This window comes from Pungitius pungitius, chromosome 6, assembly GCF_949316345.1.
Source record: "Pungitius pungitius chromosome 6, fPunPun2.1, whole genome shotgun sequence".
Taxonomy (NCBI): domain Eukaryota; kingdom Metazoa; phylum Chordata; class Actinopteri; order Perciformes; family Gasterosteidae; genus Pungitius; species Pungitius pungitius.
In genome coordinates, this window is record NC_084905.1 from 18,207,975 (window position 1) to 18,230,472 (window position 22,498).

At 46.4% G+C, this 22,498-nt stretch overlaps 1 protein-coding gene across 1 annotated transcript in view; it reads right to left on the reverse strand.

Annotated features, from left to right (window-relative positions):
• Nucleotides 1-19,106, reverse strand: part of LOC119195586 (protein kinase C-binding protein NELL2) — a 62,429-nt gene extending 43,323 nt beyond the window's left edge. Inside the window, exons 1-10 of the mRNA XM_037450622.2 lie at nt 18,677-19,106; nt 18,265-18,393; nt 9,910-10,060; nt 8,784-8,957; nt 8,132-8,228; nt 5,630-5,702; nt 4,710-4,792; nt 4,187-4,315; nt 2,662-2,764; nt 233-324 (exon numbers count right to left, since the gene is read on the reverse strand). Of these exons, the coding sequence (XP_037306519.2) occupies nt 233-324; nt 2,662-2,764; nt 4,187-4,315; nt 4,710-4,792; nt 5,630-5,702; nt 8,132-8,228; nt 8,784-8,957; nt 9,910-10,060; nt 18,265-18,393; nt 18,677-18,728 (1,083 nt within the window). The 5' untranslated portion in view covers nt 18,729-19,106. The remainder of the gene's footprint in view (nt 1-232; nt 325-2,661; nt 2,765-4,186; nt 4,316-4,709; nt 4,793-5,629; nt 5,703-8,131; nt 8,229-8,783; nt 8,958-9,909; nt 10,061-18,264; nt 18,394-18,676) is intronic.
• Nucleotides 19,107-22,498: the final 3,392 nt, after the last annotated feature.

Sequence of the window (22,498 nt, forward strand, 5' to 3'; positions counted from 1 at the left end):
ATCAATAACATTTAGTGGACAATCGTGCATTCTGGCTCATTGAGGTTTGATTTATGCTCCGGCTTGGCCCAGGTAGCTGTTGAATGAGCACTGAGTGAGCTGTCATGCACTGCTACTTGGGAATTATTAAAGATGAAGTGCTTGGTAAGATGAGTTATTATGGTGTCTCTTTACAGAGGATATCTTTGAATGTGTATTTTTTTTTAAGTGTGTGTGTGTTGACGTGACTTACCCTGCATTCAAACAGCAGGCACCTGCCAGAAGAGTCGCGCACAGCCCTCTGATCCCCCTCCACGAGGTCTCTTCCCCCGAACAGGCAGACGGCTGGTAGAAGGCACGGAGAATTCATCAGCGTGATGAACACATCAAAAAATACACGTAAAGGCATGAAAGCGCATTTCATTCATGTCATATTCAACACAAAGGCCATATTTGTGAATATAAAACATGAGATAGCCCCCCCCCCCCCCCCCCCCTTAAGATTTCTGTGACTGAAGACCATCAATCATTTGTATATTATGTGAATTCAATGTGTGGTAGAAATTCTCAGTTTAGCGTGGTTTGGATTTCACGAGAAACTAGCAAGATTTCTGTTGTACAGCACCTGAACAGGTAAATAGCTCGTCAATTGTTACATTCAAAACTTTACAGTAGATTCGGGGCGGGATCATTTGAAAAGATTTTGACACAGACACCATTTATTTGTACTATATATTTAAAGATTCCAGTTCTTTGTCATTTAATTGGTTTACAAAGCAATTACTTGACGTATTACCTAGTTAATCTACTCGTAATCCTTAATGGATTCATATTTATTTAAATCCGCTCCCTCACACCAGGAATCGTATCCAGCAGTGCTGCTTTACACGTATGATACAATCTGTCCTTGTTATTTACAGCTTTGTTTGAGTCCTCGGGTAAACGGAGTCACACCAAATCAAGCACATCGAACCCAATTAAGCCCAATGAAACAATTAACATGTAGAAGGAGAAGGCGTTCCTCGCTGCGCCGCCGAGGAGATTCCGTTTCAAAGTATTCCAGGGCGAAGGGGGGGGGGTGTGGGGTGTGTGAAAATAATCACATGGGTGTTTGATGAGAATCTGGGTTTAGCCTGGATTGAGCGTGATATGAGGAAAAGGAGTGATTGACACACCGCAGGTCGAGCCCCCGTCACAAAGCAGTGCATCATGAAAGCGAAGGACTTCTGAAGCAGCCAGTCGACGTTCTGCTTGACACACTATTACATTTTTTATTTTTTATTTTTTTCGACTCCTCCCTGCAGGACTTTGTGCTGCCGGATAGGGCTTTAATTTGGAAAGCGAAACACGTCTTTGTAGTGGGGGGGCGGGTGGGGAACCTGCGGCGGTCTCCTCTCCAAAGCCGCAGCGTGCGTAATTAGCCGCGTGTTTGTCTACCTCGCCGAGATAAGTGAGCACAGGGGTGTCGAGTTTAAGGGGATTACCAGCTGCGTGCTCATATTTGTGTAACACGGCGGCGGATTCCGAGTCGTACTTAAGAAACCTGCGTCACAGCAGCCGTGACCCACGGGGTCAGTGTGTGGGGGGGGGGGGGGGAAGGAACGCCGACGCCAGCTGATTGCGATCCAAGACGAGTGTGTTGGTTGCTGATAAAGACCTGGATCTGGTCTATTATTTGCTTTTTAGCGAAGGGATGCAGCAGAGCCACGGCAGCAGCGTGTGGGAGAGAGTGTGTGTGTGTGTGTGTGTGTGTGTGTGTGTGTGTGGTGAGAAAGTTCTCAAGTGAAGACGGCTTGCTCAAGCTGTGGAGTGAGATCTACGACGAAATATTACACAAACGCAAAGTATCATTCATGTGCTCCGTGGCCTTCTGTAATTCACAGCGAACAATCGTATTATTATTACGGTGATCCATTCCTGTGTCCTGTGCATTGACGGAGGGGTCTTCTACCTTCTAAAAGCCAATGCGTCACATTTATTAAGGTTTAATTTGGGTTATTACCGGAAGAATGATGGGGTGAGAAAAGCTAATATCCCCTGAAATCCATTTTCATTGAGAGAATATGAGATGCAGAGTGCTGCGGCGAGGAGGCTAATAAGAGTTCAGTGCTGAATCTTGTGGGAGAAAAACCGACCCTCTATGTAGATATGTGATGAAACAGAATAATTTACCCGGCAAGAACACATCACAGATCAAGAGTTAGAAAAACGGACATTTAGGAAGACGCCGCTGCCAGGAACAGTGAGCGTCATTCCGGGCATTTAGCATCTCTGCCGTCTCAACTTTTTTTCTCGCGACCGTAAATAGGAACCACTTTACATAACATGCAGCGCCCACCCCCCCCCCACCCCCACCCCCGATCCACCGGCTCACGTCTGCGGGACTCGTGGGCCAGCCGTGTTTTGAAGCCAGCTCGTGAATAATTGATCGCGCCGTGTACATGCAAAAGGACGGACTCATCTCGGGAGGCATGTTAGGAGGTAGCTTAGCAACGCAGCCCGAAGGCCCCGGTCAATTGTCAGGCAGCCCGAGAGGAGGCGTGATGCTAATCTTTGAATCTGTTGCTGGTGGTTCTGCTGTTGTGTGTGTGTGTATGTGTGTGTGAGCGCGTCAGTGCGCCGATTGCGCCCGTGATTGTATAAGAGTAGGAGGGTGATTGAGGTTAAGGGTGCTCCACTCACGCTGGCACTCCTTGCAGCAGGCCCCCTTTACGTAGGCAGGCGCCGTGCCCGCCAGGCACTGAGAGGGAGGGCAGGACATGGCCTCGCACTGCACCGTGCCATTCTGGTCGAAAAGAGAGAAGGGAGGAAACGGGTTATTTTTAAGAGCGAGTTCCACGGGGTCGGCGGCTACCGGAATGGCCGCGGTCCCGACATGCCTACGTATTTTGGACTTCAAGCATCTCTTCAAATTGGCGCTTACTGTTTTGTGTTCATGCTTTCCCCGAGACAGTTGAAAAGACACCATTACTACACAAAAATGTTTACCATTTATTTCAGCATAGTGACCAGGTCCCATTCTTGTCCACCCTTCTGTTGCATTTGTTAAATATGCTAAAGGGGAAATCAAGGGTTCGCTGACTCTTCCAAGCGGCAAAAGCCACGGAAGATTTCCACAGCAACCCGATATATTTCAATGCTCTCTTTTTGCCCGGCTGTGCCGGTAATTAACATTGCTTCCACGGATGGAAGCTCTGTGACAGCAAAATGTATGAACCTGATCCACATAATTGATAACATCTTAATGCATGACCTTTGCATTTTAAAGGTCGAAGCTAAATGGCACACATAAGGTAAGGAACATATCCCATCTAATTCCTTAATTGCAGCACAGGAATGGCAACACAACGATCCAAATGAAGCAATTTCATTGGATAAGTAGCCAGAACAAATCCCTGATGATAATTATCATCTGTCAAGAGCAATTAGGTGCAGTGCACTGAGAGATATTTGATTTCTATTTATTTTTTTTTGCATGTTGGGTAGTGGTGCGCGAAGGCATCTGATTGGCTGGTTGGAGGAGTTCAATAGCAGTGAATGAGTTTCATGTTCCAAAGTTAGGAAGACTGACAGGCAGGGAAATCTGTTTGCTAATGTGGTACAAGCCCCAGATCTCCAATTGCCCCTAATTCTCTTTTTGCCAATTATTCACACTTTATGTAACACAAAGTGGACCCCTGAGAGCGCTGAGCGTTACTAAGCGCTGTTGTTGATGTGTCTATTCCTGAGAACTGTGGAGGTTTTTTCGATACAGTATCTTTTTTTCTTGTATAACTGGGGCAACCCGCCTCTAATGCAAGGACATAATGAGAATACGAGCCGTGGACAAGGGGGGCCCCTGCACTCTGCACCTCTACACCAACGAAACACGCCCACACACAAACCCCCACCGTCATAGTATTGATGAACAGGAGAGAAAAACAAAAGCCAAGACCTACAATGGGAGCGATGAAACTGTAGATTCTGCAACACACACACACACAACACAAAACGGAGTGCCAGACGTGATGTAAAATGCATGTTGTCCCTTATCTATTTATTTCACGAAGGGCTTGCATGCCTGTAAACATGCATGGAGGCATGCAACAGCTGCACAATCACACGACAGGCACATCATTCCAGATGCAGTGGGTTTGTACCTTCAAATGTAATGCCCCTGATGCCCTTTATTACTGAAACATCTCCACACACACCCAGTGAAACCCACCGTGCATGTGCAGTTCCTGCAGCCATCTGTCCAGCCCTCGTCCTCCCTGTAGACGACCCCCTTGACGCTGCAGGTTCTCTCACAATAGCAGCCATCCAGCCCATTCATCTTCTCCTCCGCCCTGGACAGCTGCTCACGCCGCCCCCCCCCAACCCCAAAAAAACAAAACAAAAGGCAAGAAGGAGGGAAGATGAGAGCTTGTTTATATTCACATGTAGAAAGCAGAGCTTCAGAAGCGAACTCGCGGCATTACAAAGGTAAGCCATTAGACACACTCGTGTTTCTGCATCAGAACAGAGAGGGTTTCGGTAATAGCCAACGCCTAATGTTAATGTTAATGACCGCCTGTTGCAAGCAATGCCAATGTCAGTTGCACAATGACAATTGGATATTTTATGGCACTGCACAATTTGTAATTGTATCAGTTTATTGAAAAAGACAATTACTGTTATTTTAAGATACCACCGTTCCACGTTTGTGGACTGGATGTCAAATGAAGGGTCATTTTATCACATTACATTACCTTGCTTGATGTTTTAGCGAGGATATCCTGCAACTCCATGATTTTCTGCACAAGTCCGTGGAAATCATTGCAGGTTGGGCATGCTGAGATACAAGACACAATACAGCGCACTGTAAGTTAGTACAAAAAAAACTACATTGTTTAATTAAAATGCAGTTTTAGAGTCAGAGAAAAAAAATCCACATCCAATTATTTGAAAAATAAGTAATAATTACAATCATATAAAATAAATATATACCTTGAAACAGGACAAACATATAATTCTAAAATAAAAGCCATAGCTAACTTGATTTAATAGACACCAGCTGTAGGTCGCTAATTCTATATGATGTTATTGTAAATATATTTGGAGGTTTCCTCATTCCAAGTAAACTGCAGTAAACAGTCTTCTTTTGGACTTTTTGATGCGTGGGCGCATAACATCTGTGTGAAAATTGTTTAAAGTTATGAAATGTTGGTGTCTCGTTCCTGTGAGCCGGTTTACTGCAAACAAACTGCACAGCTGGATAGTTTGCCATCATGGTGCAGGCAAAGCAAATAAGGCCTCTTGAGATCTCTGGTAATTGCTGTGAGACAAAAATAATATCTGATAAAAGTCATGCTGATCTACGAACGTAGACACATGAATTATTATTATAATAATAAAACACATACAGCAGAGGCTGAAATATTGCTTTTTCTAATTGATTTGCTATTTGCTAAACATTTTACTAACCTATGTTCTAAAAATGGGGCAAAAATGGTTTCTCAATTGCTGAAGTGTTTAAAGCGTTTTTTTCTCCTTTTTTTTCATAGCCTTTCAAGAAATTAAATATAAGAGCAAATTAGCTCAACCAAGGGCCTGGCCAGAGGCAATTGAAATGCAAGTACACACTCAACGAAATGTTTCTTCAGTGTCTTAAGGAAGAAGCGGCACTCACTTCTGTTCAGATCTGGACACTGTGAGATGTAACCCTGCGGCATCACCAGGATCTGCACGTCCTGCATCACGCCCTGCGGACGCAGACGCGCAAACAAGCATTTCAGACGCCGGGGTACATCGGCCTTTACGGGGCGGGCAATAAAAACGAGATAGAGCGTGATAATGTGTGGTAAGTGGATAAGAGTGGCACATGTTTCGCATGAGATGGGGCGGAAATGCAAACGCAAAACCAACAGCCGTGTTCATGGGAGCGTTGCTCCCTGCTGCAATCGTAAAACAGAACACAGTGAAGGAGCTTTAAAATCCAAAAAGTGACTGCAAACACATTCTTCCGTGGATCGGGGAGATAGACGGGGGTTATTGGTGAGATCGTGTGTGTCCCGGGTTGTGGCTCGGATGAATCACATCAAAACCGGATACCAACAGAGGGCTTAACCTCCCAATGATGTGGGAATTTAGGAAGGCGTATGGAATTTGTATTCTTCTCCTCTGATAAGCATAAACAGAAGATACAGATTCAATTTGATTCATATCACCCAATTGATAGCTTTTCTTCCCTTTGGCCGAAATACATACACAGATACTTATACACATATGCACACGGACACTCTGTCGCCATGGTAACCTGGGCCAGTTGGTTCCTGGAGTGGTTTTATTTCCCTTACAGATGTGGAGCCGCGCAACTTAGGACAGATTGTTTTTTAAATTGTCTCGCCACTTCAATTTACTGGCCATGAATTCCAAATCCTGCGGAAATGATGCGCTGATTCGTCACGGCAACGCGCTGAAATGGAAGCAGATTGGAGTTGTGTCCGTCAAACTTGTTATGAAAACACAATGCTACGCAATTACTGCTTAGTAGTTCAAGTGAAGCGGCGGAAAGAGTGTCCGAAAAACTTTATTAGATTACATTTGTTTGGGTGTTGGTGGACAGAGATAAGGAGCTTTCAATTATCTTATTAATAAGTTAGATCTCAGCTACATTTTTCTTGTGACGTCCTTTTATCTTCGAGCTGATTTACGGTATTGATTGGCATTTTTTCCCCAGATCCCATGTGATTGGATGAAAACATGTCTGCATTCCTGGGTTTAGTTTCTTGTTTTACTAAAAGGAAAAAAAAAATTTGGTTCGTATCAAGACGTTGTTGCAATAAGGAATAATTACCACAAGATAAATCATATGACCAATGCGCCACTATGAAAGCTGAAAAAAAAACGAGACATTTTGAGTCATTGGTGATTGGGTTTGTGGGACGTCGATGATTCTCCAAATCTGAACCGGAAATGTGAAACTAGTGGAAAAACTACTAGTGGCCCAGTGAGAGCTGAATCACTTCTGTTGCACTGAGATCAATTTTCTGCTACATTTTTTTAACATTCATGAGCCGATACAAGCAGTTCGACTAATAACACAACTCTAAAATAAAATCCGAGGATGAGATCAAATCAGACCAACGTGTCTCTTGCTGTTCCTTGTTGCATCTGGAAATTGCCTGAATTAAAAGGAAATAGTCTTCAGCGTTCCGAGGCGAGGATGTGGGACAATTTGCCGCATCTGCATACAAATCGACTCCAGATGACCCAACACTGATGCAATTCCAAAACGGCCAACGCCAGGCGAGTAAATAAAGAAGGTAGTAGTAGTTTTTCTCGTCTTCATCTGACCACCACGGGGGGTTGGGGGTTGGGGGGGAGGACATCGACTGGTTGCGCCGTGGGAGCGCATGTGCGCTAATGAAGTAGTGTGCGTTTTTTAAAAGAAGAAGACCGGCCTTCCTCCTTCCTCCCAACTAATCACGGCTTCAGAGAGCGGCGGCGAGAGATGCTGCTACGTGACGAGATTAGCGAGTGACCTCGGCGGCTCCTTTCATCCACCAATTAACACAGTGAAAAAAACCGCAACGCCGTGGACACAATGTGCAAAGCTTTGCCGCGCACACACACGCACACACACACACACACACCTATCAACATCTCCACGCCGTACAAACGCAGGGCCAGTCACTAGCGGACTGATTAAAATAGTTATTGCTGCGGGTAAGCTGACATTTTTGCCCCGACGTGTCTCCGAGTGGGACGTTTGAGAGAGCGGTACAGTCGTGGTGGGAAGGGGGGGCGGGGGGCGATGTATGTCTCCCTGCCTGATAAACAACACTATAGACCCGAGCTTAATGAGCGTAGTCCAGAGGCTATTTAATGATTTCTCCCCAAATCTGCGTTGTGTGGGGCTGGCTGGGATAATTGCACTGGGCTTAGCTGCAGACTAAGGGAGAGGCGACCAAAAAAAAAAAAAGTCAATTCCTAGGGTGGGAAGAACAACCCTGAAATTAAAATAGTAGTCATTGAGAAATGCATGTTATTAAATCCAACAGCTACAATAGATGAAGACAAACGAAGAGTGACAAGATAAAAACAAGTTTGAGTGGGTGGGGCAGGAACAATTGACATGCGTTAATGGCTCCTGCCAATTTTGAATCATTCACCACAGATCAAGGCTCACCTTGAAGAAGCCGTGGGCAGCGTTTCTCTGTCCGAGCCAGAAGGAAGCGTCCTGGGGTATGTCCATGTACGGGGCCTCCACCACCCGCTCATAGATCCTGCAAAATCATGATGAGATGTGGTTAAATAGGTTCACAATGTCTATTTGCTCATTTCTAAACTCTGTTTATTCATTTAAGGAAACAATACCCCCCCGTCCTGCACTCAAGGTCTCGCCCTGTTGAATCCTGCTTTTAACGCTTTCCCCAAGGACGGTACAGATAGCCACATGCTTTACTAGACCCACATGGTGCAGCCGTCTGCGCCTTTTTGTTGTGCCAGGGTGGATCTTCACACGTAAGCAGTCACACAGCAGATGCACGTATAATGCGGGTCACCTCAAGGTGCGCTTGGACCAGCGTGGAGACCATTTATATGAGCCAGGTTAAGGCTTTAAGCCTGTGGTAATAATAACCAGGTTTTCAGTTTCATGAATCTTATGTTTATGACCTCTTCTTGTTTATTCACTCTGCATCTCTCTCCTTTTGTCGGTCAGCATCGGGTCTGATACCAGTCTGTGATTTGGGATCTGTTCATCCCTAATCTAAAATTAGTGCAAATTAGTACATTTAAAGGCAACGTTCCATCGTCCAGCGTCGGACGACGCAGCTCACCTGTTGCAGTCGACGTGCAGTATCACATGGGAGGCGCTGACGGCCAGCGAGACCTTGTGCCACTGGTCATCAGCCAGGCTGTAAGGGAACACCTCAGTGTGGGGCTGCTGGCCTTTGGTGCGGTAGTGAAGACGGATCTCGCTGCGCTGGCCGCTGCTCTCCAGCTCCAGGAACCTGCGGGAACCAAAAGCCGCCACGGTGGCCTTAGGGGGATTGGAGAATCCCTGCGGTCCCGGTAGAACTGAAACCGTATTAGTATTCCTGCAGAATCCCCTTCTCCGCACACACCACTGAGAATCACTCGGCGTGGTGACACTAATGGAAAGAGCCGCCGAGACGCACTCATCACCTCCGCCTTTTAAAGGCAGACTTATTTAAAAACCAGTCATTTGCTGGAAATCTGATTCAAAGGAAAAATAGACACTCGTTGCGAGTGTAGCAGTGGGTTGATTTATCTGCGAGCCCAATCTAATAGATTTACTCTCCCCCAGCCATGCATGCACATTGATCCCAGGCTCCATGAACATGTCTGACACTGAATTAGTCCTTTCCGTGTTTCTCCGTGTGAACCGTGAAGCTTTGTTGCATGTGAACGCCCGGGAAAGCTAATCATCGGCGGGGAAAGTCATTAACGTCCCCGCGAGCTCTGACTTTAATGTACAAACTGTTCAATCAGCGCATTACGTGGATTCAGATTGCCGCCTTGATCACCCAACGGCTCAGCCACCACTAACTAATGGAAAGCATTAGCATGCTAACTGCAGATAGTGTCTCATCACTTACTGATCCCCGGTTCCAGACCTAATGTTTGGATCGTTGGTGGACTGTGAATAACAAGTTGGCACACGGGGTGATTTGCTTTGTTTACCCGACTGGGGCCGTAAGACATCTAAACACAGATCAAATACAAATATCCAGGTTTCAATCAGCATTTTTTGCAGACCGCTGATGGGACAAAAAAAAAAAAGAAGGGTGGTTCTAAATTTAGAAAACAACTTATTTGCAGCTTTGCAGAGTGTCACATTCTGTCTCACTCGGCCAACGTACACCTTAACCTCACAATATGTATCTTTTTTATTTTTTTATTTTTTAATACCTCATAATGTTAAATGTGAGCGTATCTTACCTGTGCTCGGAGTGGTGAATGGAAAGGACGACCCCAGAGTTGAGGTGGTCTTGTTTGAGGGTCGCCAGCACCGTAAACTCACTCTTGCCTCTCAACTTCTGGACCATTAGCTCCGAGACCTCGGCGGGAGCCATCACTTCCCTGGCGGATCCTAGGAGGAAGACAGTCGTATCGGATATTGTGTAAATGCCTGCGTTTATGAAGCGCTTTTATCCCCAAAAGCGTTTAATAATTTGCCTGTCTTTCACCCGTCCGAGCCACCGTGTGAGGTGCTATTCAAAGCAGCTGGAGCGTTCTAAGGTTCCCCATGTGGACTGTGAGAGGTTTCTTCTATAATTTGTACTATTCACACCATTGAAGGCCAATTCATAATTGAGATGGTACTGACATTTCGGAATTAAGGGAAACAGGAACATTCTGGTTGGGATTTCACAGGCCATAAGCTGTAAATATTTGATGTATTGATGTGAATTCATGAATTACAAATCAAGACTTAACCCACAAAACATTTTGCTAGTATTACCTTGCACTGGTTTGAAAGGCGGTTGACAATTTTGATCCCAAAACCGTTTTGATAAAAAGGTTCATGTAACCGCCCTCCTTAAAGAAATGCCGAGGACGCTTTGGAGCGTTCCAGGTCATTGAGCTCAAATTAACCTTGAAGTCATCCCCCCCTTTCACGAGTTCATCAGATACCGTATTGCTACCGAATATTGTATCCCAGCGTGTTACTTTGTATCAGCTCTCCCATTGTTCATCAGTGGATTCAGTGCAGGAATAAAAACATGAAGCTGAGGATTTGGAGAGAGGACGCCGAAGGCTGATGGTACTGTTAAGGATGGGAAGGCATTTTCTGTGTAGTTAGCTGGTAAGCTCCTGTTTGCACCATTGTGCCTGTGCCCCCCCCCCCCCCCCCCCCTTTCTTCCGCTCCAACTCTACACAGTCGTCTACGCTACTTTAATGGAGGCATCAATAAAATATGCTATTTCTCAGAAGCAATCACATCAAAGAGTTCACTTGCAGCTACGGGATGAACGCAAGATGCCGCGGCACACTCAGGCGCTCCAGGAAACCAGCGTGGCAGCGTCCTCTGTGTATTAAGATGACTTCCAAAAGCCGGGTAAGCAACCAATTAACACAAAAGCGACGTGAAAACACCGAGCAACGTCAGGGCGAGGACCGGCCCTCGCAGTGCACTCGCGGCTTACACAGGATGCAATGTTTTCAAGCTCTTCTTCACGTCCACTCGAAATGTTACCGTGCTAGCAATGGCCTTTTCCTCATGGAGACCTTCAGGCCCATCCGGGAAGGGCATTACTCATTGCTCACTACTCATTACTGACGTTTTGAGTAATGTCTCTCCAAACGAAAAAAATGCCCACCAGATTAGATGGTAATAGATGCAGCGCCAGTTTAGGGACCCAGTGACATTGGCCGAGGTGGGACAGATGGTCGAATGACCGTAACAGGAGTTCTGCACAGAAATAATCTGCTGCCATCAACGGATCCCACTTTAATAACCAAATCCAAATGAGCACTGCTGACAATAATCTCAGAAATGTTAGGAAATTATTATTGTTTGGATCCAAATGACCATGAGTTTTAATCACAGCCATAGTTCTGTGTCTTTTATTTAATTATAATAACTCTTAATAAATTGCTCTGTGGTGTTGGCCTTCTGTATTTTGAGCCAAACAGGATTTACAACGTCCACGACTATATGATCGTGGTCGACCTATTGCCACGGCATGTGTTGAATAGCGATCATGAGCGAAATTAGCACAGTGGGAGCAGGTGTCAGGGCGGGGTCCCTTCTGACAGGATTTGGCAGAAGGGGGGGGGGGGGGGGGGGTGGATGGCGAGAACTGAAAAAAACCTGCATCAGCGGGCAGCTCCCAGGTTGGGCGGCTATGAGCCTTTGATCTATGAGTGGAGGACTCTCATCACCAGTCTTAATACTTGGAAGGGAATGAGGTTGCTTCAAATGGGACTCTGGGGGATTGGAGGGTGGAGACATCTTCTCATTCGGATGGAGCGATGAGATTGGCCTGTGTTTGGTTGCCCCGCGTGAAAAGCAAAAAAAAGATCTCGCCGCTCTTGACAGGCACCGGAGGATTAAGAACACGTGACCGCGTCATAAAAACATTCATGAAAGAGCAGTATATAAGTTTGTGCTGGGCCGGCATTCCCTTCTGCCAAATCAATGTGGTCCCGCTGTGGGGGGGGGGGGCCTTTGGTCGATTACCTATTGGCAGCGCCTGGATGGGGCAGCCACCTGCTCCTAACTACCACTCCCATGTGAGACACTGACACAAAATGGCTTGAAAATGATGATCCAGCGCATAAAATTCCAATCGGCACATTTATACAACCAGGCTATGCGGACCGGCTGATTGTGGGAAAGCGTTTTTTTGAGACATACGAGCTTCACCAGCTCACTGGAGATCTCCCAGCGGCCTCCGACTCGGTAGCATCTGAAGCAAGTGCAGCTTTTGGCCGTATCCTAATCTCATCTCCCGGGTACATTGTGCTTTAATGGTTACGCTCCCCATCCCTCGGCTTTATTCCTAATCTTAAACCTTCTAATGTGGTCTTATTTTGTTTGACCCCCCCCCCTCCCCTCCTCGTACAGCTGTTATCCCCTCACTGTGTTCTTATTGGACGCATATTGCCAGCGCTGCACCAATCCAGTGCTCACACAACATCAGCATTTAGAACAGGTGCCCTGCAGCATGGCTCGGGAGTCCAGATGCACCCGGCTTTGACGCAATCCCTCTCTCGCCCACTGCTTTCCCTTCAAACTGTATTTATACAAAGTCCAAAAACGGTAGAGTTCCCCCCCCCCCCCCCCTTTTTTTTCAACAAAGCTAACAACAGTAATGCTGAAATGACGATCATTGACACTTTTGTGTGTGAATAATGAGAACTCTATTTGGTCTCTGGTGGGTTGCTAGGAGAAAATAACACATCTTACTTCTTTGCAACAACTCTTTAAATGACATTTAGCAAATGAGGCATCTCTCGAACCAGTTACGGGGGAGCCACGAGATGCACTAAACACGTAGATCCAAGAGGGGCCTGAAATACGCAGTGATCCAATCGGGAGAGGAAGAAGAAACACGTAGCCAAACGATGCAAAAGTGTGGTCGGGTTTTCTCTTTGAAAAGTGACTTATCTGCCGGGCCTGATTTCAGGGAAGGGATATATTTGGGAGGTTTAGGCAAGAGGATATCTCTCTCCGGAGGGATTAGAGTAATGATAAACTCTCCACCGGCAGAAAAACTTCCAACCCGTCATTACTGTCAACAAATGCACAGCGCACATAGACACAAACAGGTGTAGTTGGCCACACAGGCAGACACACACACAGACACTACAAGGCACACTGGCCTATTGCTTCAAATATCAAATATTGACTCAATCAAGACAAGCACAGAAATATGCAGAAGCACAGGCTAACACAGTGATTGGGGTGCACACACACACATACCGGCCCCAAAAGCTAGTTCTTGGAGCTCCTGAACGCTCCACCCGGCTCCGTCCATCTGCATCCCCCCCACCCCCCAACCCCAACCCCCCCACCGTGTCCACTCTCCTGGAACAAATACAAAAACCGAGCCAAGGGCACCTCCAGGACTGCTTTGGCCAGCAATTTCTCCCCAATTCTCAGATCACCTCCCCGGTGGCCGCGTGTCTGACATTCGCACACGCACACACGGAGCTAATGACAGCCTTCCAGCCGCCAGACCGCATAACTGCCCTGGGGGGGGGGGGGGAAGGAAGCGTCCCCACGGTCACCGGCGCTGCTGCGTGGAACACCGGATCAGGCTCGCCTCGCAAAGCAGCGCGCACAGCAGACTTTGACCGCAGGGGGGGGGAGGGGGGGTTGGGGATGATGTCAGTCAACAGTTTGGAAAAAAGGTTGGGTAACTTTTTTGAGGCGTGCAGCAGCAGAAAGAACAAATGATGGCATATGTGGAAGAATGTGGGATAATCAATGTGGAGATGCCATATTTTTTTAACCGGATTAAAATGTGATTCACCATAAAATGATTTTTTTTTTAAAAACATTGATCTATCATTGAGTCCTAAAAGTTCTGTACGAGATTTGCTCCACTGTGCAGAACTAAATCCATTTGATGAGAGAAAACGAAGCAATGACCCTCTGTACTTTTTAAAGCCTCCTGTTAGACCTATAATACTCTTACACACCTTAAATGAACGTGGACCATACCACCGTCAAAGCAATAAAAGTCATTGCAATGTAAGAGATGAGAGGATAAAATGCCCGTTCCTCCCTCTGCACAAAAGCACTAAAGTTCTGCTATAACTAATGTGAGACTTTTTCAGTCTGTTACACAAATCATTTGGGTATATTTTTTTTTACCAAATTATCGCTTGTGTTACTATCCTTATGCTGCGGCTCGGCAAGGAGACCGAGGAGGCCCGCAGGGGAATTCCATAATAAAAAAAATCTGTAACTTTGGAACAATGGATTTGTCCTGTGAAGACTGCAGAAATATTAACTCCAGCTAAACTTTGAAATCCATCTTGAGACTGTGGATTTTGTCTTTCCCATCTGTTGCATTGATATTGAATCTCTTGGCAAAATGCACCCGAGCAGGCAACTGTTTTCAGATACTTATTCCTCGGATAAATGGAGCAGCTTTAACATGAAATATCCTTGCCACCCTTGAGCATCTTTGCTTATAGCGTCTCCGGCAATTCTACAAGCAATGATGACAACAACCCTTGTTTTTGGTTTTTTTTGGAGGGAGAGAACGTAGGTTTTAGAGAATACAAATGGAAGTGAAAAGATTTGTTACAAACGGATCCTCAAAGCTTTGATCTGCTCCAGAGCGTCTCATTCGAGTTTCACTATGGGCGGCGTTTAGTGCTTTCTTAGGATCGAGTGAGTCTTGGGCCTGGCTGCTTTAATATTAACACTAACGCACTATTTTAAGTTCTCTCTTGTAGGTCACACGATTTTTCATACAAAATCACGTAAGTGCTCATTATTATTTTGAATGGTTTAAAGGACTAGAAAAGGGTTTAAAGGGTGAAAACAACCAGGTTGTGTGTTTTTGTATTAATTAAACTATCCCCATTTCTCCACTTTTAATTGCCTTTCAAATTGCATTATGCAACAAACTGCATTGAGACCAACGGCTAAATATACTTATCATAAGTTCCCTCGATCCGACGTGTGATTGTTTTTTGTGGCTCCTATTCAAAGCACCTTACAGTATAAAGAGAGCTTAAAGTCTAGCATTAAGGTTACACTAACCGTCAGTGTTTCGACCTTATTACATTTTGCTTTTAATTTGCTTTGACCGAATAATTCTCTACGTCAACGGCTCCCCGAGAATCTGCTCGAAAACACACACGGCACAGCGCAGCAGAGCTGCTCTCACGCGGAGGCGCCCGCATCTGGCCTCTTCAGAACAAAGCTGCCGGTCCACCTATTAGATGACATCCTTCCACACTGGCCGACCCTCCAGAGTGCCGTGCAGTTCGGTAACAAGTGCGGCCGCTACGGTGGAAGCACACTGTTGCCGTTGTTGTGCAAACACTATTACACTCCCATTAATGCTGGATAACAGACGACTCACATTCACACATAGTGCCGCCCCCCCATCCTCCCCCATGTCTCCCTTCCTCCCTCCCTCCTTCCCCCCCTTTCACGCGCCGTGTTGCTGTATTATAAATGAGTCTCCTCCATCCTCTTACACTCCAGTGTCGCTGCATTCAGGGACATAATCAGCACAAGTTACAGTGAAACACCTCGCGTGGTGGTGTTCAAACAGTCTGAGAAAGAGGCTGCCTCCGACTGGGTGCACACACACACACACACACACACAAACACGGATACAATTACAGGGGAGTCCTGCTCTGCAGCTGAAAGGATGCTTCTAGCAATCGTGCTGTTTGCACTTCAAAATGAGTCTGGTCCATGCGCTTGTAGCCAGAGAGGCAGACTGTGTGTTGGGGGGAAGGGAAGGGAGGGCTCCTGGGTGTGGCACCCCCTTCGCTTTTTTTTTTTTTTTTTTACAGAGACAGATAGATATCTGGATGTGTGGATATTAAAAACTGTGGGGGGAAGTGCTAATGATGTGGTGCTTTCGTGGCGTGGCTCAGCCTCCTCACCTGGCATCGGGACATGAAAGGAACATAGCCCGGGGGCTTTTCTCCCTCTCCATCATGCCCCCCCCCTCCCCCCCCCTGAGGTCCACCTCGCCTAATGCCACGCTATGTAGCGCTGACAGCTACCTACCAAAGCATCAGCAGGGGTGTCGCTAAACAGCGATTCTCCCTCCCCCCCCCCTCCACTGCTAACTGCTCTTCTCTTTCTCACAGTGGCAGCAGACGCAGCCACAAAGACATTGAGAACACCAAATTTTGCTTATCCCCGCGCATGTACACGTTCCTTTACTGGGAATTACACTCCCCCCCCCCTGTGCTTCTTCCCTGTCAGCTCGCAGCAGCTACCCCTCCTCCTCCTCCTCCCGCCTCCACCCAGCATCCAGAGATAACAGCCTCCCCTCCGGGGGCGGGCGGTGGAGGGGACGGCCGTGGATGTGTTCTGGCTGCTATCTAATGAGCGTCGGAATGTCACCGAGGGCCTATCTGCTGGTCCCAGCCAGCCCAGCATCCCTACATGTGGAAGCAGCGCAGCGTTTCAGAGAGCTGGCAGGCGGCTCCGCTCCGCACTCCTCTTCTTTGCTTTCCTTCTCTTTGTATGCAAGCCTCTCTCTCTCTCTTCATATATATATATATATATATATATATATATATATATATATATATATATATATATATATATATATACATATCTCCCTCAGTCTCAGTGCATCTTTACAGCATGTGCCTCTCCCCTGTCTATTTCTGATCAGAAGCCCAGGTCCGCTTTGCCCGGGTACGGCCCTCTCCCTGCCTCCTCCTCCTCCTCCTCCTCATCGCGCGTCGTCGACTCAACACAGACATCCCGAATGAGGAATGAAGGACGGAGCCGAGCTCGGCCATAAATAAAGCGTCGCCTCCTCCGCCCGGGTAACTGCAGCAAAAGTAACGCAGGGAGGAAAACCAGAGACCGGTGGCGACGGCGTGCCAGTCGGGATTTTCATTTTTTTGTGAGTTTCTTTCTGTAACTGTGGTTGTTTATCCCATTCTCTCCCCTCCCTTTTACTGCAACCCTTCCTCCCGCTACCTGCCTGTGCACGGCACTTCTGAGCGGCGTCTATAGATAGAGGACATCAAATGGGCCGCCTTCACAGAGGTGTTGGAGTCGCTGCTTCCCTTCCAGAAGTGCTGCCTGTCTCAGCTCGGCTGTGCGGGGAGATTAGAAGACCTCGGGAACGAGGAGGGGAGGGGGGAAAATGTCGACAAAGAACTCTGCTGTTTCCTCTGACCCAGAACAACGTTGTTACTTCTGTTTTTTTTTCGTGCGATCCACGTTGACATCCTGCAGGTGAAAATCTGAATGTTGCCACGTCTTTGGTTTGGAAAGCTGATCTTGGGAAACAAAAGCAGCCCCCCCCCCCCCCCCCCCCCTACCCCCAACACCCTTCCCCCCCACGTTGCTACTTTTGGCTGGGTTATGATGCTGTGATGGGGGGGGTTGACCGTCTCGTTTGGATCGCAACGAGTCTGACATCTAAAATGACAGAGATGTAACAAAACAGAGCAAATAAGAGTCAAGTACGACTGCAGCCGTGACATCTCCCAAATGCCGTGGATGACATAACTCATCCCGCCATGATGCCACACAACTCTTCGCACCCGTTCATATTGTGGTGTTCAGACCGATTTGAAGCTACAGAAGATCATCGTCAATGGGAATTGCGAAATGCGAGCGGCCCGCTCACTCACGCCACGCATCGCCGCGAACGTCTCTGCCTAATGGGATTATGCTCAATCCGTCCATGATTCTTTGAGTGATTTACCCATCACTCCCCCGTGCTCGCCCCCGCCCCCCCCCCCCTTTTTTTTACACCAAGACCTAACATCGACTATTGTTCATGGCAGGTGGCACTCTGATAACCCCGGAGCCAAGTCCCATTAAGAGAACTGCAAATGCACCGCATGCCCCCCCCCCCCCCCCCCCCCCCGCTGACAGTCCGCATGCACAATTGTGCTACGGACAGTAGGAACCAAGCACATCAGGCTCCGCTACTGTCAGATAATCTGAGGTTTTCTCACCAGAGGAGCTGATTTGGGGTTCAACGGGCTGCAAACTTGCACGTTGTCTGAACAAAATGTGAATGGGACCACAGTATTTGCGACAATCGCTTCTCATTGAAAGCACTTTGGGACCCATTTTTCATCTCCCACCTCTGGACGGTGTGTTACCGTACCTTGGAAGTGGAAAGCTCTGGACTCGCTGTGGAAGCCCTGGACCTGAGTGACTCCATCAAAGCCTTCTCCGAGCGCTAGTTCATCGAACGGACTGATGCGCAGGGCAGGGTCGACCCCAAATCCTACAGCTGATTAACAAACACAAAAAACAAGGAGGGTCATTGTTGTCAGCAGGGCAAGGACACCTGGGATGCTGTGAAGAGAAATCTAACTGCAGGTGTCAAGTGAAGATTTGGGAAGGTTACTGTGGTGTTAACCAGCTGCTACAGCAAATGGGTCTGATTATGTCTGTGGAGCCGAGGTGGCAGTAAGTATCTTACAAAACACCGAACGGAATGATGTGTATCTCATCCGGCCGTCTACATGTTGCGGGAGACGGTTACTGTTATCAGTGACAGCCCGGTGTCCTACCTGAGGAGGCGCAAGATACGACGAGAAACACAAACAGCTGAGATAATTCCATGGTGAATGTATAAAAATAAAAATTAGTCCATTGTTCTGTCCACTTCCGAGAGACAAGTGCTGTTCGAACACGAATGATGGATCACCCTTGCGCGGGAGGCTGTTACCAATCCCAAAGGCTGAGCGGAGGCATCACCGCAACTTTAGACGCCCGGTGGTGCACGGATGAAGAAGAACAAGAACAAGAAGAACAACAACAACAAAAATCTAATCCGGATAGAAGGAGCACAAGGTGACAGGGTTGCAAATTATTCCACGTAACGCGAGGGTTGCGCCATCAGCAGCAGCAGCAGTGGCGGCATCAGCGGCGGCACAGGTGTCTACCGGAGGACGCACGGAACGAGCTGCCGCTGCCTCACCAGCGGAACAGACGCTCATACGGCGGGGGGGGAGGGTATGAGGGAGGGGAGAAACCTGTCGAGGAGTAAGGGAAAGAAAGACAGAAGGACGATGAAGCCCCCTTGTGGCCCGAGATAAGAACGCGCGCGTGGATCCGAAGCGGGGCCCTCGAATCGATCACCAGCGGCGCGCCTTCAGCCGGGGGCGGACGGACAAGTGCGTCCCTGTTGAGAGACATCAATGTCGTGCGGATCGATATTTTCCCATAAATTCGCGTTGAGGGTTTCCACGAAGCAACTAATTTGGCAATATTAAAATTGAGAGGGAGAGGGAGTTTATTAATTCCAGTTAAACGCTGAAAGTTCACAGGAAGGTCCGCAGCCTCCAGAAGATGGACGAGCCTTGTTCCCCAGACCACCACAACCACCTTTTTAAATAGGCAAGAACAGAATTCAACATTTTTACAATAATAATAAATTACAGGAAAACGTTTACCAATGTTCAGATTATTGGGTTCTTAGATTAAAATGCAAATTTAACAAACCAAAATAATTTACAGATTTTTTTTTCTGCCATAAGCTTCTGACCTCACGAAAGGTTTATCATAGTGCAACACAAATGGTTGGTCCCACAGATATAGATAGCACTTCCACATGCTCTCAAAGTACTGTGTATATCTTGGTTATAAGGAAAAAGGGGCCTTTGCTCAGGAGAAAATGCTTCAGTTCTTGAGTGAGCCGGAGAAGGGCCTCTGATGAATTAAAAAAAAAAAAAATGTAGGTGTGACCTTTATTTTTCAACGGTTTGAAGATTAATGCAGCAGGAGTAAGGGGCTTTAAGGAGACCCCTGACAGCAATGCTTTCCAAATGAAAGTCATATGGGGCTTTCTTGGCGAAGCGGGCTAATGAAGGGGACGTGGGATAAGAGTAATGTCTTGTGAGGCACAAATGTGAGACCTGTACAGTTGCCAGACAAACTCAACGAAAAATTATTTTTAATTGGGATATTAAACAATTACCCCTGGTCAAATGAGGTATCATTATCTCTAGATATCTTATCTTTCCTATATATTTCTTACCTTTAATATATTAAAAGAGATAATAGCATGAACTAATATTTCTAGTTGAGGAGGGTTGTCCACCATTAGAGTCAAAGGTTATGAAATCTCATTTGGTCGTGAGCGCTTGTTCCAGTTTGACGTGAAAGACCTCATTTACTCCTCTTTAAAAATGTCCTCACAGGTTGAGGTCGATTGGGAGAATAGCAACGGCCTTAAAGAATTAGGTTGTGGTGTTCCATAGATGCTGAAATGTTAATATGACCATAATTACGACTTCCTGTGAGCACACCACTTGGTTCTTTCATTTAGTTGTCCAGTAAAGTTGAAGTTTGGCTCCTTGGCAGGTGGTATGAGAATGTGTGCTTGGCGGTCGGAGTGACTCAGCCTTGTCAGTTCCTTTTTATAGAGCACAGATGCTCTGTGCTTTGAATATTTCTGAATGCCTTTTTACATCTTCTTCACCCATGGAGCCAGTCACTCTTGTGAGACATAACCATTCATCGGCAGCCATGCCATAACAGTGATGTTTTTTCTTTTTCTTTTTTTTTTTTTAAAGAGAAGGATAAACAGTTGCATCTCGCTTGAATGCTAATCAAGCTCCTGCCAGATGGACATGAATCGCAGCCATTTTGTAATGGCGTGTCCCAAGTCCACAACAAACCCCCCATCCCTGGATCACTGGGAAAGTGTTTTGTTGGCTCTGCTGGTCTGTTGAATCGGAGGCCAGCAGATATGATAATAGTTCTAGATTCTGGGTGGTGCTGTACTCCAGATTAACACCTATTTATATATATATATGTCGTATCAATTCTCCCTTCACTTTGAATCCAGTTTCTACTAATGCCAATGACACATTTTAATCATGATTCGTGCCAAACTGATGTGTTTCGACAAATAAGCCTTTTGTCTGTTGCTCGGGTCCACGGTGTGCAGCTAATGGGCGGCTAAACTCAATAAAACCAGGCAGGCGATGGCTCTGCAGTGGCAGAGAGAGTCACATCTGCTGCATGTTAGAGCCTCCCAATCCTCTATTCATTTTTAATAAAACTAGATTTCTTCTGGGTACCAAACCAGGGTATGTCATTACTTTGTAATGCCTACATTGCCTACAGTGCTATCTGGGAAAATAAGCCTTTTTGAAGTATATGGCCCGCCAAGAATGAAAAGTAATACATGTAAAAAAATGCAAACAGAATCTCTCAGGTTAAGGTTAGAAGTCCTTACTAGATCCAGGTGGCTGATGTATAAACTCTCAGAGGCATATTCACTATGGCCATGAAGGCTCCATATAGACACACTAATACCTTGGACCAAAATAAATTGCTCGCAGTAGCTGTGCCAGTGTTGAAATCATGTGCAGACAAACTCTCTGTGTTCCAACCCCGGCGTACATCTGTTGCATCGTCTTTTAAATGAGACCAGTAAGAATCCTATTAATAGCTGTAATTTAGATTTAGCTGAAAACAGACAGTTCCCATATTCAATAACTTCATCGTGATTAATTGTTAAGCTTTAGTGATGTCACAAGTTGAGTTTAACTCAGTGTTGTAGAGCTGCAAGGATGAGGTCCTCGTTTGCTCAGCGCCATCTTGTGTGCGAGGAAGTGAACTGCAGCGACGATACCAAATGCTTTCAATACTGAGGTGCGGCAGAGAGTGTCGCCATTGGACCACAACAGGGCTAAAGACTCCACGATGATGGGACGCCACAAAGTAACTGCAGAAACAGGGTTGACATAGAAAAGCAATAGACTTTGTACTGTGGGGCCTCTCTCAAAGGTCAAACTGTAATGTCATGTATGCATGAGTATAAGTATCAAGTGTTCTCAGCCTGCAATGCACAAATACTTTAATTGATGCCAAAGTAGAGAAAGGAAACTTTTTTTGGCCCTTACCAACATGACTACATGTCTTGTAGAAGTTGATATTAGGTAAATTAAATTAAATGAAAAGTATTAATGTGGTATTTTCAGTCAATGACCTTTGTCCATAACAAGTAAATTACTTTAACATGCTGCAGAGGCAGTTTTTTTTAAACTTTTGTCTCTGATTACCTCCCAGGTCAGCGGGTGGGCAGTCTCACATCTTTGTTTTGCAAAAGCTCCATTTTCTCAACACATGCAAAGATCAAGGCATGTTACCGTTCATCCACTCTGGATTGAGTCATGGAAACGTTTCCTTTTTTCCTTTTTTTTTTTTTTTTTAACAATAAAAACACCAGATTAACTCTGGCAGCGGGCTGAAACCGAGTGAAGAACATGTTTATTAAATGTTACCGGCTTAATTTCCACACTTAACAGAAGCGCGGTTATGCGTATACGTTGATCTTTTATGGACTGCCCACACAGCGCAGTGTCCCGACACAGCCACTC